This window comes from Nicotiana attenuata, unplaced genomic scaffold, assembly GCF_001879085.1.
Source record: "Nicotiana attenuata strain UT unplaced genomic scaffold, NIATTr2, whole genome shotgun sequence".
Classification (NCBI taxonomy): domain Eukaryota; kingdom Viridiplantae; phylum Streptophyta; class Magnoliopsida; order Solanales; family Solanaceae; genus Nicotiana; species Nicotiana attenuata.
Window position 1 is genome coordinate 80310 of NW_017670468.1, and position 18904 is coordinate 99213.

Below are 18904 nucleotides of genomic sequence, written 5' to 3' on the forward strand. Positions count from 1 at the left end.
AAAGGCAAAGTGATAATACCCCGAAAAATTGATAAGCAGAACGTGAACCATACTCTACTATTTGAGATGCTGGTTCACATGCAAATCATAAATATCAACCATAACTCAAAGGGACCCTAACTAATATTTTATACTCCCTTCCCCCCTGGCCCCGTCCCAATTTATGTGATCATGATGTTCCGATTTCGAGAGTCAAAAGAATTATATCTTGACTGTAGTTTTTTCATGTCTTTTCAATATTTTAAATTAATAATTATTGTAACTTATCGTACCTTTACTTAGTTTTCAAATATGTAAATTTAATTTTGAAAAGCTTATAAGATTCTACGTTCAAATACACGATAAAAACTCGAAAAGCGAAGAGTCTCGTATAAATTGAGATCGGGAGCAATTAATAAAATTCAAAGGGTATTACGCAAACATGTTCTATCAATTAATGGAAATGAATGATTAGTGAAAAGTCAGTTTGTACTTGTCTGTACAGATTCATTTCATTGGATTATAAGTCAAAGGCTAGTTAAGATATCATGTGAAGTAGAAGAATAAACTAAAAGGAAGCTTCATTGAAATCTACAATTTTCAACTATTCCAAGTGACACAGAGAAAATTACGGCAACTAATTAAGACTTTTAGGTAAGCCACGTTCTTGGCTTGTATTTGACTCGTTTAAGAATTTATTAATTTTTTAAATCAGGTAAAGTTGTCTCACCTATATGTAACGGGTTCGAGCAGTAGAAGCAGTCATTAATGCTTACGATTGGCTGTCTGTATTATACCCCTTGGCGTGCAGTCTTTCCCAAACCCTACGTGAATGCGGGATATTTTGTGTACAACGCTGCCCCTTTTTCCATTTCGTATCCAAAATCATGGACAACTAATTCAAATTTTTGTCGAGTAAGCTCATTAAGAGGGTAAAACGCTCTTTACCAAAAAGTTTTTTTTATTTTTCGAGCACGAACCAGAGACCTCCGGTTAAAATGGAAGGATTCTGAATATATCGCCTCTAGTTAAGAGGAAGAGGTTTCCAATTATCTCACTTTATCCGTTGGTGGTAAGAATTTAAGTTACATACACTATATAATATTGTAAAAAGATTTTACACTATCCATATAATTTAACTGAATATAATATGTTATTTTTATGTTTCTTAAGTTGTCAAATCAAACTACTATGCTATTGGTTGTTGTAGGTCAATAGTTAATTTGATATAGTAAGAAATCACAGTCAAACCTCTGTATAATAACCTCGTTGTCGGATATTTTTTGGATGTTACAGTGAAGTGTTATTATAAAGAAAATGTATTACACATAAGATGAAAATTGATTCCAAAACTTGGTCGTAATAAAGAAGTGTAGTTATAAATGGTAGTAGCCGTTATAGAGATGTTTGACTGTAGTATATTATAAGTACATAAAAGTTAAGCCCTTTTGTTAATAAAATAATATCAAGTTTTCAATGAAAATAAAGAGGAAAATGAGACAACCCGACACATTTCACGGCTAATTTAGTGGCACTATGTAATGGCTATACACTTTTTCTTTTTCCATTTCCTTTTAATCTTATCTTTACTAAATTTTTATAATTTTGCCTTCATTACTCTTTAAATAAGACATGTTCTTGGCTTTTTCTCTTCATTCTATTTGACACTCACTTCTTTTTTCACTAAGTTTTTGCACTAAAATGGCTTCCCTTTTCTCTCTTTCTTTTGTACTCATTTTCTGTTTGTACATCAGCTTTGCTTCTGCAACATCTGTTCCATATCTTGATGGTAAGTTCTACTCTTATGTAAATTTCTTCTTTACTTTCTTGAGTGTTATTAAAAGTGAGCAACTCTAGCTGCTATAAAGATGAGTAGTACTTAAAAAAATTATTTTGCATTATATAATAAGGATGCTATTGATATGTAGAGTCATTTGGTAATGTGTTGTTGAACACCTTTCGCCGGTACATTATATTGTGTATAGGCAGCCTGGTGCATGAGGCATCTCGCATTCACCCCGGACCCGCAAAAGGCCGCACCTCAAGGGGTGTGATGATTACATAGGCGGACCCAGGATTTGAAGGTGGGGGTGCACTTTTGGATTCAACCAAAATCTGATTTGTATATAGGGTGCACACTACTAATATATCACTATTTTTTAAGGACTATGTATATATGGAATTTTTTCCAAACTTTAGGGGTGCCGGTGACCCCTCTCGGTATAGCATAAGTCCGCCTCTGGCGACGAAGGCAGCCTTGCTTCCACAACTCGAACTCGTGACCTTGATATTACTTTTTATGCATATCGGTTAAATCTTGAACACTCTTAGCCAAAGTCGTAGCTTCGCCACTGCGCTAGAAGAGTAGCAAATAGATCAAGTTGTGGTTGTAGCTAACTTATAGACCTTAGCCAATAAGATTGCATTTGAGCATTTTTGTACTGTATGCTATGTTGCACGGATCTCTAAATATGCTGCCGCACCCTGTTGGATCCTCCAAAAATGCACTACTTTTGGAGGATCCGACACGCATGCGTCTGCATTTTTGAAGAGTCTGAGCAACATCGACTGTATGCATGGATTTAACAAGTTTGTAGGTCTATAAGTCACAACAAATGAAATTCTTGAGCTATTTGTTTCCTGAAATAACTAATCACTCAGAATATTTGGGTGAATGTTATCTCCAATAAACTGCTAGCTGAGAGGTGATATTGATCTCTTTTTGTAATATTTCACAGATTTACTGCAAAATGGAGACTTTGAACAGGGGCCAAAACCATCAAATATGAAGAAAACAGTGATCATTGGCAAATACTCCTTGCCCAAATGGGAAAAAAAGGGTGTAGTAGAATGGGTATCCGGTGGGCCCCAGCCGGGCGGCTTCTACTTCCCGATCCCTCGTGGGGCCCATGCGGTTCGGTTAGGGAATGAGGCTTCTATCTCTCAATATGTAAAGGTGAAGCCAAACACAACATATTCCCTCACATTTGGAGCCACCAGAACTTGTGCTCAAGACGAGGTCCTTACCGTCTCAGCTGCAGGAATGTCGAGTGATCTTCCCATTCAGACACTATATAGTGCTGATGGTGGTGATACTTATGCTTGGGCTTTCAAAGCAAACTCTGATCTTGTTAAGGTCACATTTCACAACCCTGGTATCCAAGAAGATCCAACTTGTGGACCACTTATAGACCATGTTGCAATCAAGGAAATGAGCCCGGCAACATATACTAAAGGTAAGTTTCAACCCTACGATACATCGGATTATTTGTGCCATATGGCCTTTCATGTTGTTGTTGTTGTATGGCCTTTTTTAGGCCATTTTTTAAAATCCCTCCTCTGGTAAAGTTGTTGTCATGTGACCAGGAGGTCACGGGTTCGAGCCGTGGAAACAACCTCTTTCAGAAATGCAGGGTAAGGCTGTGTACTATAGACCCTTGTGATTCGGCCCTTGCCCTGACCCCGAGCATAGAGGGGCTTAGTTCACCGAGCTGCCCTTTTTTAAAATCCCTCCTCGTTTGTCCAGTGGGCTAATTTCGTCTTTAAAAGTAGTTGGATGATACGTCTCACCACAATGCCGTGTGGCTTTGACCTGAATCTTGCTAGCAACCTTAAGTCTCAACCAAGGGAGACTGTATAATCGGCCAAACCAATGGTTACGATCATAGCCCTACGCCCTGAGACAGAATTTAAATAGTGGCCAGAAAAAGGCCATTTGAGCAAATGCGCCCACTACATTGTGAAAATTCTCAGCTTAGTATAATGGTGCATATAAAATCAGATTCTGATGCAATACCTTTTTCTTGGACAATGTATGCAGGTAACTTGGTGAAAAATGGTGGATTTGAAAATGGTCCTCATGTATTCAAGAACTTCTCGACAGGGGTGCTCGTCCTCCCTCTGAAACAAGGCCCGTACTCACCAATTCCCGGATGGATGGTTCAGTTTGCAAAACCAGCAAAATACATCGACTCGAAGCATTTCTTAGTGCCTTCAGGATTTGGAGCTGTTGAATTGATAGGAGGAAGGGAAACAGGCATTGCACAGATCGTAAGAACAGTCCCCAAACAATTCTACAACTTGACTTTCACCATCGGCGATGCCAACAATGACTGCCACGGATCAATGACAGTTCAAGCATTTGCTGGCAAGGCCAGTACAGAAATTTCCTTTGTATCAAGTGGAAAAGGATGGTACAAGAAAGCAAGCTTCAAGTTCCAGGCGGATACAAGTAGAACAACAATAGCTTTCTATAATCCATACTATCACACGAAGATACATGACTTCGGTCACATGTGTGGACCTGTCATCGATGATGTTAGTCTTGTTCATGTCCGTAAATAACCAGAAGGAAATGAGCATACTTAGAAAAGGTCAATTTCTAGACAAGTTTTAATAGGAATAGATTTTTCTCTTTTCAAGATCAAATTTGTAATACTCAAGCAAGTGAACACATGTGTGAAGAAGGGTAGTGAAATCTACCATTGTTTTTATGTTTCTTTAAGTTTTCAATCTGAACAAGAATGATATATCCAATAAAAGTAGTAACATACCTTTCTTGTTTCCTCTAGAAGTCATAAAGTGCTTAATCATGTATTCTAAAAAAGGCCAGCTTGGTTTACTAAGCTCCCGCTATGCGCGGGTCCGGGGAAGGGTCTGACCACAAGGTCTATTGTACGCAACCTTACCCTACATTTCTGCAAGAGGCTATTTCCACGGCTTGAACCTGTGACCTCGTGGTCACATGGCAGCAACTTTACCAGCTACGCCAAGGCTCCCCTTCCGCTTAATCATGTATTCTCTTGGTTCCAAATCTGATGGTACCATCAACTTTCCAGATCCTTTGAGATTTTTCTTGGAAGGAGTATACCTATTTGCAAATTAAATCAAAGATGAAGCTAGAGTCATGGTACTGAAGAACTTGTCTGGTTAGATAGCCTACACCGTGCAATCCAGATTAGTCGAGCCCAGTAGGATACGGACACCGGATGGTTAAACCAAATACATAATATAGAAAGCAAGCAGCCAGATAGTTGGCTGCATGAGATGTTACAGTCTGTAACTCTGTACATACAGACTATCGGGCTTTGTTAGCAACAAGGAACAACAACAACAAACCAAGTGGGATACCACAAGTGGGGTCTGGGAAGGGAGGGTAATGTGTATGTAGACCTTACCCCTAGCCTGGGAAGGTAGAGCTTTAGGACATAGCATAATCTTTACCAATACATTCGGAAAGAAACTAGTACTCATCATGCCTAGATATATTTTAGAGTACCTCTGTCTGTGATGACGCCACGTGCTTTACATGATTATCAGATTCAAAAGGCTAAAAGTATAAAAAATAGGCAAAGATACTACTCAAGGCATAACATTAAACGGCACATGATTATCCATGAAGGAAGCAACACAAGGGTCCATACAGATATAGATAGTTGGATCATTGAATCAGTTTTCTGTTGATACGAGCCTCAGAAATATGAGTGCCTTTGGATTCTGAACTTAAGATTGGACAGTTGTCGATCCTCAGTACCTTCAGGTTCGTGAGGCAACTCATCCCCTCGGGCAATGCTGATAATTTACTGCACTTGGAAATTTCAAGTTTTTCAAGTGCAGTGAGATTTTCGAGCCACTTTGGCAATGAGGAAAAACTGGGACACCTTTCCACTCTCAGGTATTGTAGAGTAGCACTGGCACCTTCAAGCCATCGCGGCAAAGTAACTAACTGTGGCAACCGCGCAAGAACTAACATCTTAAGGCTCCCGAGGCATTGAACATCTTCTGACTCCCATTCGGGTAAGCCTCCAATAACCAATGACCGCTAAGCCCTTCAATATCTTTCCACTCCAACAATGTAAGCTCTTCAAAGTCAACGATCATCAGATTCTCCAGAGCAGTAAGGTGTTTCATAATACTTGGGAAAAAGGTCAGTCTTGGGCAACCAATAATCGCCAATGTGCGAAAGCTAGTAAAATACTGCAGGCCTTCAGACAAAGATACGAGATTCGTGCAGCTATGAATATACAAAGAACGAAGAGATGATAAGCAGCCTATTGCTTTATCAGGAAAACATGTTTGCTTGGTGGTTATATGCAAGTGTCTTAGGCTGATCAAATTTCCTATATCTTTAGGTAATCCTTCAAGTAGTGCACAATGAGAAAGTCGAAGTGTCTGTAAGCTCAGCAACTTGTTAATCGAATCAGGCAATTCTTTAAGCTGCCTTCGAACTTATGTCAAGATATCTTAAGTACTTCAATTCGCCAACAGAGCGAGGCAGCTCATCAAAACATGAATCACTTACATCTAGCACCCTAAGTTGCGCGAATCTTGCTATGCAGTTCTCAACGAACATTGTACTCATCGGCCCTACTCCATCAACAGAGAAGGATATGGTTCTCAATGTCTAGTTATTGAGAAGAGATGCTGGCAATTCCGTGCCTGACAAATCATAATCAGAAAATGACACATGTCTAACCTCATCAGAAATGTTTTGCATATGAGAATTTATGGTACAGAATTCAACGCCTGCTGCTGACAGTGCAAGATCATGTACAAGGTCATGCAATTTACAGAGTGAGGTAAAAACAGAACGATATTCTTCAACGTCTTGAAAAAAGGATCTCGACAATAACTCTTGGAAATATTGAATCCCAATTTATCTTCTGATTCATTACCGGTATCAATTTATCTATTTCAATCACACAGCCTTTGGGAAATACTGAGCAGTAAGCAAGAATATCGCTCGTAGCTCACTTTTAATGCTGGTAAATATTGTCATTCTGCTTTGAGTTCCACATCTCATGATTTTTAACTTCATTCCACTCTCTTTCCTTAGTTTCCATATGCAATGAAGATCCTAAAATCATTAATACTAAGGGATTACCCTCACACTTCTGCATTATATCTGACGCTATCCTAACAAGATTTGGATATAGTACTTCTTGACCTTGTTCAAAGGCCATTCTCAAGAACAAAGTCAGACAATCTTCACTTAATAAACCCTTCAAATTATATGCAGGAACCGTCCCCATTATCGAAGCTATTGCCGCATTCCGCGTAGTCACAAGAATCTTGCTTCCACAAGCACCCACCATCAATAATTTCTTCAAGTCATCCCACTTCATTGGGTCCTCATTCCACACATCATCTAAAACAGCAAATATTTCTTTTCATACAAAGTCTCAGGAACTAGATTCTGCAGTTCATTCATATCAAGATTCTCGCGTAAATCATCTCTAACTGAATTGACAATTTGTTCTAATAATTTCTCTACATTAAACACGCGAGTCACACGAACCCACAAACACAGCTGAAAATGACTAACTACCCTTGGATCATTATACACCAATTCAGCAAGAGTAGTTTTTCCAATGCCTCCAACTCCAACAATGGGAAATACAAAAAGGGTTGTTTCAGTTCCTGATTTTAAAAGCATTTCAACAACATTATCTCTATCAAAGTCCCTTCCCACAACATTTCTGGCCTCCGTTGTTGTTACTGTTCTATTGTCTCTTGTTATCTTCTTGGGCCGAGGGTCTATCTGAAATAACCTCTCTACCCCAGGGTAGGGGTAAGGTCTGCGTAACACTACCCTCTTCAGAGTTCAGACTCCACCTGTGTGCTTATACTGGATTGTTATTGCTTATATTGGATTGTTGTTGAACACTTAAACATTTTGTAGCACCAAAATCCTTCTGTCTTGCTATTTGTTTCATTTGATTCCCCTCCATGAATAGAGCCTAGGATAATATTAGTTTGAAGGAATGTGATGGAAAGGATAAAAAAAGAAAAAATTTACTCGCACCCGATATTTACACCAAACTAAAAAATTGTGTGGTTTAGTGTAAACTTGTGTGCTGGCAAGTTTTTCACGTAGAGTGAGCCTGTGCGCGTAAGCATGTGTTCTTTGATGGATTTTGTTCCTTTCTAACCAATCAAGACAACCACAATACTGGATATTTCACACTATTAATAATTAAAATTTATCAAAAAAGATAAACTAAAAAAAAAAGAATAGCCCAATGCACAAAGCATCCCGCACTCACGCAAGGTCCGGGGAAGGGCTGCACTCAGTGGCGGAGCCAGGATTATCATCAAGGGGGGTCAAAATATGAAGAAATAAACTCACCAAGAAGTCAAGGGGTGTCAATACATAGTATATATACATATTTTATAAGAAATTACCTAACTACACAGTGTAATTTTCCGACAAAGGGGTGTCAGTTGACACGCATGTGGCTCCGCCACTGGCCGCACTCCAAGGGGTGTGATGTAGACAGCCTATCCTAATGCAAGCACTAGTGGCTGCTTTCACGGCTCGAACCTGTGACCTAATAGGTCACACGGAGACAACTTTATCGTTGCTCCAAGGCTCCCCTTTCAACTATTCACAGGTCATCAAGCAAAGTTGAGAGAGAAGATTTAAGAGTGATTAAAATGGTAACATGAAATTCATGCATAGTGTTTTATACAAGTAATTAAATTTCTACAATAGTTTTTTTATTTTTTCATCTAAAAGAGAACATGGTCTTTGAGTAGGTCTTGGAGCTGTCATCTGTAAACTCCTATGTGTTGTGAGACATCCGCCATAAATTGGACACATTCATCTCACCTACATAAAAAATTAAGGAGTTAGGTTGCATTGGAGTCAGAGGTCTAACATCTTTATGGAAATGTATCAATAACATGTTAGTAATAGGTCCAATATTTGATATATGATGTGAGAAATCAGCATAATCCAGTCACTAATGCAGACAAGATAGTAATTCATTATTCTTAACAATACTTTTTGGTTCATCATGCAATTGCTCTTGATGTTGCTTCGGTTATTTTATTTTTTGACTATCGTTACTGCCTCTCTTTACATGGATTCTTTTCTTTATATATTTCTCTTGAGCCGAGGGTCTATCGGAAACAGCCTCTCTACCTTTACAAGGTAGGAGTAAGGTCTGCGTACACACTAACCTTCCCAGACTCCACCTATGGGACCCACATTAGGTTTTTTGTTGTTGTTGTTGTTATGCTATTGCTCTTGGTTTACATACAACTACATTGGTCTTAGTAAAAGTTGCTTTAGATGTAATTGTGGAAGTGGCAAATGAACTCAAGAGAAAACACAGCATAACAGACAAAGCTCGTTAACAGACATTCAAGAACTTGGTTCCATATGCGAATACGGCTTCAGGTGTACTTTTTTTCATCCATTTTGTGTGTGTGTGAGAGAGAGAGGGGGGCACAGATCATTAAGGAAAATGGGCACTTGAGGGATAATCAGAAAGCATTTTGGCTCTATGTAAGCACTAACCATAAGAATTTCATATTCAGTCATGTAACCTTCAAACTCAAAACTGTAGTAGTTCATTCAAAACACTACTACAAGAAGCAATTCATCATGTTGTTTGAAGCATCTAGTAACGAGCCTCGATATCCTCTAGGAAGCCAGTAAGTAACCAGGCCAACATAAGGTCGATTTTGAGTCATTCCCCGTGGTGCATTTTATCACTTGAGATAGTTCTTAATAAAGAGCAACATATTGGATTAAACAAACTAAAACTTAACTCGCTCTGTGTGAGCTTGCTCACTTTGACCTTCACAAACCAGATAAAGGTGGAGGGTTGCAGTAGGTTGACAGCCAGCCTAAAACTAATCATTTTTTTTTATGAATCCTCATAATTCAGACAAAAATCTTTTGGAAAAAATTGTAGCCCATCGAAGGGACTATTTTGACAGATTCATCGAAGGGCATTGAAAATTCTTTGATTCTGGAACCTATACTAGTCAACAAAGAGATAAAGAGTACTAGACTAAGCAATAAAGTATATACATGAATAAAGTTCAAATTTCAATTTTAAGACCTTTTGCTCGAGTTTTTTGCGCTCTAATGGGGTGGGAGGAGAAAGGAATCAAGGAAGAATAAAAGAAAGTTGTACCTCACTGTATATTCTGATATCATTAAGATGAATTTCTTGGATGTGAGCTATCTTTGACCAATCCTCTCCGGTATCCTTTTCACATCTTCTAGTTAATCCAGGGCATTTCTGAATTTTCAGCATCCTCATTGTAGTAAGAGAAGTCATGCTATCCGGCAGAGATGACAATTTTGGACATCCTGTAATCTCAAGCTTCTCGAGGGCTGTGACATTCTCCAGCCAAGCAGGCAATGCAACAAAGCTTGGACAAGTCGAGATGCGAATGAATTTTAGACTACTAGAATCCCCTTTCAACCACTCGGGCAAATCCACCAATTGTGGAAGTCCTCCGATCACAAGTGACCGTATTCGCTTTAGGCCCTGAATATCTTGCCAGTCGGACAACATAAGCGCTTCACAATTGACAATGATAAAGCTCTCTAAGGCTGACAATAGAACTATGCCCCTTGGCAAAGAAGTCAACCTCGGACAATCACCGATCACTAGAGTCCTAAGTTTTGTGAGCTTCTGTATTCCATCAAATAGTGATACAAGATTTTCACATCCAAATATTGATAAGGATTGAAGAAGAGCCAAGGATCCCAATGCTTTCTCTGGCAAATTCTGCTCTTTGGTTGTCAAGTACAGATGTCTTAGACTGACCAAATTCCCCAGCTCTCTTGGCAATTTCTGAAGTTTTGTGCAAAGAACAAGCCGCAAAGTTTGCAGATTCGGCAACTTGCAAATGTTACTGGGAAGCATCTGGATGTTGTTGTTGCCACTAAAATCAATGTACCTTAGATGCTTCATGTTTCCAATGGAATCTGGCAAAGTCTCAAGACTTGAATGGCGTAAATCTAACACACGCAAGTACTTGAATCTTGAAATGCATTTACCAACCAAAAGAGCAGCATACCTTTCAAATCCTTCAGACGGAGCAAAAATGGTCCGAATTCTATTTTGTTTGCATAAAATTTCCGGAATGCTTTTCTCTGCAGGACTATAATTGAAAAGCGTTACATGACGAACCTTCTCAGTTATACTATCAGTATTGTTTTTTATGACACAACAATCGGTTTGTGCAACTAGTACTGCAAGGTCATGAACAAGATCATGCATTTTAAAAGTTACAAATGAGTCGTATGCTTCAACCTCTTCAAAAAGAGATCTCGAACACAACTCTTTCACGTAGCGGACACCAACATCTTCCAACTCTTGGCTTTCATTAGATGAGTGTATCAGCCCTTGCGCCAACCACAATTGAATCAGCATGATGCTCGCGATTTCTTGACCCTTGGGAAATATCGAACAGTAAGCAAAGCATTGCTTCAAGTAATATGGCAACTGATTATAGCTTAATCTTAGTGCAGGTAAGATATCATCACTATCCTGTTTTAGTTGCCATATCTCATCATCTCTCACTTTTAACCATTCCCTTTCATCAGTTGTCGCATATAACATACTACCTAGAGTCTTCACTGCCAAAGGCACTCCTTTGCATTTCTTTACTATATCTTCTCCAATTTTAGTTAAGTTCGGGAAATGCCTCTCTTGTCCATTTCTAAACGCCCATTTCAGAAACAAAGAGAAGCAATCCTCGTGCGGTAGTTCTTTCAAGCTGTATGTAACAACAGATTCCATCATCGAGGCAATATAATCACTACGAGTGGTTACAACAACCTTGCTTCCACGCGCTCCAACCATCAACAAACTTCTCAATTCTAACCACTTTGAACGATCTCGACTCCAAACATCATCAATGATGAGTAAAAACCTCTTCTCCCTCAATGCATCTTGAAGTGAAGCATGCACTTGTTCAACGTTAAAGTTATCACACGATACACCACTCGCCAAATTAACAATGTTCCTAGCCAACTTTATGACATCAAAATCCTGTGAGGCACACAACCAAATCCTCAAAGGAAAATTCTTTACTATCCTCTCATCTCTGTACACTAATTTAGCAAGTGTGGTTTTCCCCACACCTCCAATTCCAACAATTGAAACCACAGAGAGACACTCATCAAAACCATTTTCTTGCATTAGAACTTCAACAATCTCTTCACTCTCATTCCTCCTTCCAACAACATCAGATGGAAGTATAAAGGAATATGTCAAATCCCTTTTCATTTCTAAGGCAATACTTCTCTCAGATAAGTGGAATTTAGCTTTATCAGCTGCAATACTATCTAATCTCCCCCTTATTTCTTTTATCCTATGACTCATTTTGTATCTAAAAAGAATCATTTTAAAGGGTGAGAATAAAAAACCAACCTTAGATTTAACCCTTTGCCTTTGTTGACCATAAGTCTGAATTTCATCAAGAAAATCATCAGCAACATACAGAACATCTTTAAGTTCCTCAAGCCAATTTGTCAACTCATGATTCTTGATTTGTTGCTCTTCAGCATCCAAGAGTACATCTCTAATGGTAATTAAGGTTTTCTTTAATTTGTTAAGCTCATTTTTAACACCCCAAATTAAGTTAAATTCTTGAAGTGCATGTGATCCTAATTTTCCTAAGATGGAGTTTGCAATATTGAAGAGAAAAGATTCTGCTGCCATATTTTTCAGATGGTGTGAAAAGGTAAAGGGAAAGAAATTTTTGGCAGTGTGAAAAATATAGCTAGGAAAAAATCTAGATAGAGGCAGTTTGCTGTTCTCAATGACTTGGTTATAACTGAGAAGGAACAAGGAAAATGAGTTGGATTGAGTGGAAATAATATCATGGAGCCACTTTTGAGTATGTTTAAAATATATTTAAAGATTAGTCAATTTTGTTCAAAGTTTAAAGTTCAAAATTCAGGATATCGTTCCAAAATTGTGTGCATAACTTTGAATCTTATATCCTGAAAAATTAGTAGTTCAGAAATTTCTGTAAGAGGAGCCTTAGTGTAACTGGTAAAGTTACTGCTATGTGACCAGGAGATGACGGGTTAGAGCCGTGGAAACAGCATTGTGCAAAAATGTTGGGTAAGGCTGCGTACAATAGACCCTTGTGGTCCTGTTCTTACCCGAATCCCGTGCATAGCGGGAACTTAGTGCACCGAGCTGTCCTTTTTAGTTCAGAAGTATCCTGAATTTTAAATTAGCAGCTCAAAAATTCAGAATACTAGTCCTGAATTTTCAAATTCAGAATACTTAATTGTAAATTTTGGATGAATTAACTAATCTTTAAATACATTACAAAATATGAATATATTTTAAATAGAGGGCCTAAAAGAAGCTATTGTTGCACTTCGCCCTTGGATTGAGGCATGGGAGTTGAGTACTTGACTTTTGGGGTTCACAAAATTAGGCACGTCTGGCTATAGGTATTAGCAAAATCAATCAGTGCATAATAATTCATATTCTGTGTTTGATTGGACACGAAATTTAAAAAAAAAAATGACTTTTGAAAGTTGTCTAGTATAAGCTATAAATATTTGTGTGGTTGTAAATCATATCACTAAGATAAAGTAAGAAATTTAAAGTTATATTATTTTTAAATAAAAAAATATTTTGATACGGACTAAAAAGAAAAATATGATACATAAATTAAGATCGAAGGAGTATTATTTTATACTGCATTTGTTATGAAGTACAAAATTCTGCATTAGTTAATTGCCGTGTGACTACACTATTTGGCTTCTGATTAAGAGGTTTCAAGTACAATTCTAATTAAAAGTTTGGCTTAAACCTATTTTTTTTATGCGTAGGTTGTCTACGTCGCATTTCTAGTGATACGACTCTTTCCTGAATCTTGTGTAATACAAAAATTATTTTTTTTTTATTCTCTACACTAGTACGTGGACAAGCTCAATCAATTTATGTCATTTCGCGTGTATATTATAGAAGGAAAATACAGAGATTGCACTTTAAATCAATTTTTGATTTTCACTTGAAGATGAATTTCGGAATTTTTTCGAAAATTTGAAAAACTCCAAAAAGGCTATTTTCCAAAAGAATGAATTTCGCTTCAGATCACTCACAAAAATTCAAAAATAGCTCAAAATTATATTCATGTCCAAACACAACTCGAAATATCAAATACTATCATTTTCACTTCTTTTTTTTACATTTTTTTTCGGAAATACGCCCACTTAGTAAAAATGTATCCTATTTTATTGAATTAATTAAACAAAGTACCGATACTAAATAGTGGAGGGATAATTCGACGTAACTTTGTCTAAATATCCAAAAAGGAAATACTAGTCAAATTTGGTTTGAACTTACATTGGCCACAAGATTTTAGTGCGGCGAAGGTGAAGCTCCCCACCTGTTTGTGAAATGTCCTCTGAGAGCGAAGGACCTCTAAAACAACTGGCAAGCATGTCAAGTTTGCACCACTTCTGCCATTGTAATAAACTTTGCCAATTAGCAATATAAAAATGCTGCTACAGTGACATATTAGTTAGCTCAAAGTCAAGTCAACACTATAAAGTTTGTCCTCTTCTTTTTACCCAACTTGTTGATGCGAAGAAACTTCCTAGTTTGTTGATTATGATTTAATTTCATTCCCTAGAAGTCAACAAGAAGCAAACGCTCTTCAGTTCTCACAAGGATATCCTATAGTCCAATAAAGTACCAATCTTTGCACTTATTAATTAGTTTGTACTTCCTTTACTTCCTCTGCTAAAAGAAAGATGTAAATCAAGAACCAATCTTTCTCTATGGATCAGCTTCAAGAATCTGCAACATTCCCTTCCATCACCATGGATATGAAGGTACTGGTTGATATGCTTCTAGTGAAATTGTACACTATTGTTGACATTGCAAGGACTTTGAAAATGCATTCCCAACTCAAAAAACTAGAGCTCTTTGTTAGAGTCACAGAATCTGATGATCTCTTTGATCATCAGGTAGCTGAGATGCTAAAGCCCGCGTTTTATGAAGCTGAGCATGTGATTGAAGAGTATGAAATTTGGTCTTTGCAAAACCAGTTGCTTCCCGACGCGACATCAGCAAAGGTGTGTGTTTTTTCCTTCTCTAGATCAAACCCTTTTGCCTATAGGATTCGAATGTGTCTTGTAACGCGAAAGCTCATTAAGATATTGGATAAGATAAGTAGGAGCCGAGTGTTTTTTAAGAGGATGGGATTTGGTGGCTTTCCTAGTCCTCACAGAGCAAGGGGGCTTATGCATACACATGCGTATGTGCATGACTCTGGTGTTGTGGGGAGGGACTTTGATAGAGATATTGTCGTTGAAACGCTTTTAAAACCAGGAAATGAAGCAGTCCTTTTTGTATTTCCTGTTGTTGGATTTGGAGGTATTGGGAAAACTACTCTTGCGAAACTGGTGTATAATGATCCAAGGATAGTTAGTCATTTTCAGCTGCGTGTGTGGGTTCGTGTGTCTCGTGTGTTTCAAGTAGAGAAATTATTGGAACAAATTGTGAATTCAATTAGAGAAGATTTGTGTGAGAATGATGATATGAATGAACTGCAGACTCTCGTTCGTGAGACTTTGTATGAAAAGAAGTATATGATTGTTCTAGATGATGTGTGGAATGAGGATCCAGTAAAGTGGGATGAATTGAAGAAGTTGTTGATGGTGGGTGCTTGTGGAAGCAAGATTCTTGTAACTACGCGGAATGAGGCAGTAGCTTCGATAATGGGGACGGTTCCTGCATACTGTTTGAAGGGTTTATCAAGTGAAGATTGTCTGACTTTGTTCTTGAGTAAGGCCTTTGAAGAAGGTCAAGAAGTACTATATCCAAATCTTGTTGCGATTGCATCAGATATAGTGCAGAAGTGTGAGGGAAATCCCTTACTCTTAATGCTTTTAGGATCTTCATTACACATGGAAACTAAGGAATGGAAGTGGCATGAAGTTAAAAATCATAAGATGTGGAACTCAAATCAGAATAACGACATTTCACCTGCACTAATCGTAAGCTATGAGCTATTGCCATCTAATCTCAAAGTTTGTCTTGCTTACTGCTCAATATTACCCAAGGACTGTGTGATTGAAATAGATAAATTGATACAGTTGTGGGTAGCAGAAGGTCTCGTGAATCAGCGATCTGAAGATCTTGAACACATTGGGATTCAATATTTCCAAGAGTTATTGTCGAGATCCTTTTTTCAAGAAGTTGAAGAATACCGTTCTGTTTTTACCTCACTCTGTAGATTGCATGACCTTGTACATGATCTTGCACTGTCAGCAGCAGGGGTTGAATTCTGTACGGTAGCTTCTCACACACAAAGCATTTCTGATGAGGTCAGACATGTGGTATTTTCTGACTATGATTTGTCAGGCAAGGAACTGCCAGCATCCCTTCTCAATAACCAGACATTGAGGACCATATCCTTCTCTGTTGATGGAGTAGGGCCGATGAGTACAATGTTCATTGAGAACTGCATAGCAAGATTCGCGCAACTTAGGGTGCTAGATATAAGTGATTCATGTTTTGATGAGCTGCCTCGCTCTGTTGGCGAATTGAAGTACTTAAGATATCTTGACATAAGTTCCAATGGAAGCATTAGAGAATTACCTGATTCGATTAACAAGTTGCTGAGCTTACAGACACTTCGAGTTTCTCATTGTGCACAACTTGAAGGATTACCTAAAGATATAGGAAATTTGATCAGCCTAAGACACGTGCATATAACCACCAAGCAATCAAGTTTTCCTGATAAAGCAATTGGCTGCTTATCATCTCTTCGTTCTTTGTATATTTATAGCTGCACGAATCTCGTATCTTTGTCTGAAGGCCTGCAGTATCTTACTAGCCTTCGCACATTGGCAATTATCGGTTGCCCAAGACTGACCTTTTTCCCAAGTGCTATGAAACACCTTACTGCTCTGGAGAATCTGTTGATTGTTGACTGTAAAGAGCTTACATTATTGGAGTGGCAAGATATTGAAGGACTTAGGATGATCCGGTCACTAGTTATTGGAGGTTTACCCGGATTGGAGTCAAAAGATGTTCAATGCCTCGGGAACATTAAGATGTTGGTGCTTGCCGGGTTACCACAATTAGTTACTTTGCCCCGATGGCTTGAAGGCTCCAGTGCTACTCTACAATACCTGAGGGTGGAAAGGTGCCCCAATTTTGCAGCATTGCCAAAGTGGCTGGAAAATCTCACCGCACTTGAAAAACTTGAAATTTCCAAGTGCGGTAAGTTATCTTCATTGCCCGAGGGGATGAGTTGCCTCACAAACCTGAAGGTACTTAGGATCGATAACTGACTGATCTTGAGTTCAGAATGCTCGGGTAGGATATCTCATCATTTCTGAGGCTCATCAATGGAGAACTGATCCAATTATCCAAATAGTCTATATATAGGTTACGGGTTCGAGCTGTGAAATCAGCCACTGATGCTTGCGTCAGGGTAGGCTGCCTACTTCACACCTCCTTGGAGTGCGGCCCTTCCCCCGGCACTGCGTAAACGTGGGATGCTTTGTGCACCGAGCAGCCCTTTTTTATAGTCTATGTACATATGGTCCCTCGTTATGCTTCCTTCATGCCTTGGTTGGTTATCATGTTCTTTCTCAATTTCCATGATCTTCAGCTTTTAGTTTTTTCCTATCTGCTTGTTCCAATGTCTTGATTGTGTTGACTGTTGTGGCACTCTTAACTGCTTTATTTATGGGAAAACAAGCTACATTTCTGGTGTAACTTCAAATGCAGTTCTAAAGAAAGGAGAAATTTTTAGTTTTAAACTCATGGATATTTTTAGCTTTTAGTGCACCGGGCTGCCCTTTTTAAACTCATGGATATTTGTGTACTGATTTTTTTTTTTTGTGTGTGTGTGTAGTAAATTAATATTACGCCTTGAGTAGTAATTCTTTTGTCTAAATGTAAAGCATGTGGAGTCAATAACAAACAGAGGTAATTTTATGGGATCACTTTAATTTTTTACTTTATTATATCAAAGTTATTGGATTATTTTTTGTAAAGAAAAAGTTGCTCAATTTTACCTAAGTCTCATAAAAAGTCATTCAACTTTGCATAAGTATCTTGGCAAGTGTCTACTTTGTTTCCACCTAGTAACTTTATGTGATACACAAAGTTGAGTGAATTTTCGGTTGAAAGAATAGTATACTGATTTTGTTCATTATATAAAAAAAGAGTTAAGAAATATTGGTGCAATAAAGTAAAATTGAGTGACAATTCAAGAAATTAACCCCCAAAATTTCACATCCAAATGGATTGATGAATAATTAGCCTAGTCGAATCAGAGTCTAAGCTGTTAAGAATAGCTGAGTTAGGTTTGAGGTTTATTTTCATAATATAGTATTTGAGTTAGACTGATCTCTAATTTTGATTTACCAAATGTCTGAGCCTCATATTATATTGTACACGCTCCAAATTAGTCTGAGTATAGGGTTTGTCACAGACACAGTATCCCATATTAGTTTGAGAAAATATGTTGTTATCTCTTTATATAATTTTGAGCATTGATCACCTTATAAATTATCTTTTGAGATTGAGTAATTTTAATGTTTATTTTCTTGAAAACATAATTTTGTCCTGGATAACTAGTGAATGTGGACATTCTATTTGAATGAATGAAGTAATTTAAGAACAAAATTAACATTTCCTTATGTTTAACTTGGGGTGAAGATTATCATGTCATTCAAGAAAATGCTAATAAGACTTGAATATCACGTTTGAAGTTCAAATCTAATTTTGCAAATCGTATGTTGGGCTCTTCAAACTTAGATAAGTTTTTTATTAATAAAATATGAATTTTTTGACATATAGAAATCAGTATAATTTTTCTAGAGCATATATTTGTACGATACAACTTAAACATATTATATGGGGCAGCGGAAAGTTAATAACATTCAATTTCAACACGTCTATACAATACAAACGTATAATTATTTATTTATAAATTCAATTATAGCCCTCAAAATGCTTAAGTCAAATGAGTTAGAATAAACATCAAAATCATGTTACCATTATAATGTTCGGATTGTTTAAGTGGTGATTAAATAATGAAGGGAGTCATACAATATAATTAGTAATGAGAAGATATATATATATATATATATATATATATATATATATATATATATATATAT

At 37.6% G+C, this 18904-nt stretch overlaps 4 protein-coding genes across 4 annotated transcripts; 2 read left to right on the forward strand and 2 right to left on the reverse strand.

Moving 5' to 3' along the window:
* Nucleotides 1-1623: 1623 nt before the first annotated feature.
* Nucleotides 1624-4542, forward strand: LOC109239859. Its single transcript, XM_019406451.1, has 3 exons — nucleotides 1624-1768; nucleotides 2718-3215; nucleotides 3800-4542. Exons 1-3 carry the CDS (start codon nucleotides 1681-1683, stop codon nucleotides 4321-4323), a joined length of 1110 nt encoding a protein of 369 aa, XP_019261996.1. The 5' UTR covers nucleotides 1624-1680; the 3' UTR covers nucleotides 4324-4542.
* A 1182-nt stretch (nucleotides 4543-5724) lies between these two features.
* Nucleotides 5725-7103, reverse strand: LOC109239852 (putative disease resistance protein RGA3). The gene is made up of 3 exons (XM_019406445.1): nucleotides 6863-7103; nucleotides 6281-6345; nucleotides 5725-6195 (listed from the first exon to the last, which is right to left on the reverse strand). The coding sequence occupies exons 1-3, from the start codon at nucleotides 7101-7103 to the stop codon at nucleotides 5725-5727; spliced, it is 777 nt and encodes a 258-aa protein (XP_019261990.1).
* Nucleotides 7104-8388: 1285 nt separating this feature from the next.
* LOC109239861 (putative disease resistance protein RGA1) lies at nucleotides 8389-12992 on the reverse strand. The gene is made up of 2 exons (XM_019406452.1): nucleotides 9909-12992; nucleotides 8389-8590 (listed from the first exon to the last, which is right to left on the reverse strand). The coding sequence occupies exons 1-2, from the start codon at nucleotides 12450-12452 to the stop codon at nucleotides 8582-8584; spliced, it is 2553 nt and encodes an 850-aa protein (XP_019261997.1). The 5' UTR covers nucleotides 12453-12992; the 3' UTR covers nucleotides 8389-8581.
* A 1048-nt stretch (nucleotides 12993-14040) lies between these two features.
* Nucleotides 14041-17544, forward strand: LOC109239862 (putative disease resistance protein RGA3). The gene has a single exon (XM_019406453.1). The coding sequence runs from the start codon at nucleotides 14540-14542 to the stop codon at nucleotides 17060-17062; it is 2523 nt and encodes an 840-aa protein (XP_019261998.1). The 5' UTR covers nucleotides 14041-14539; the 3' UTR covers nucleotides 17063-17544.
* The last annotated feature ends 1360 nt before the right edge of the window (nucleotides 17545-18904 follow it).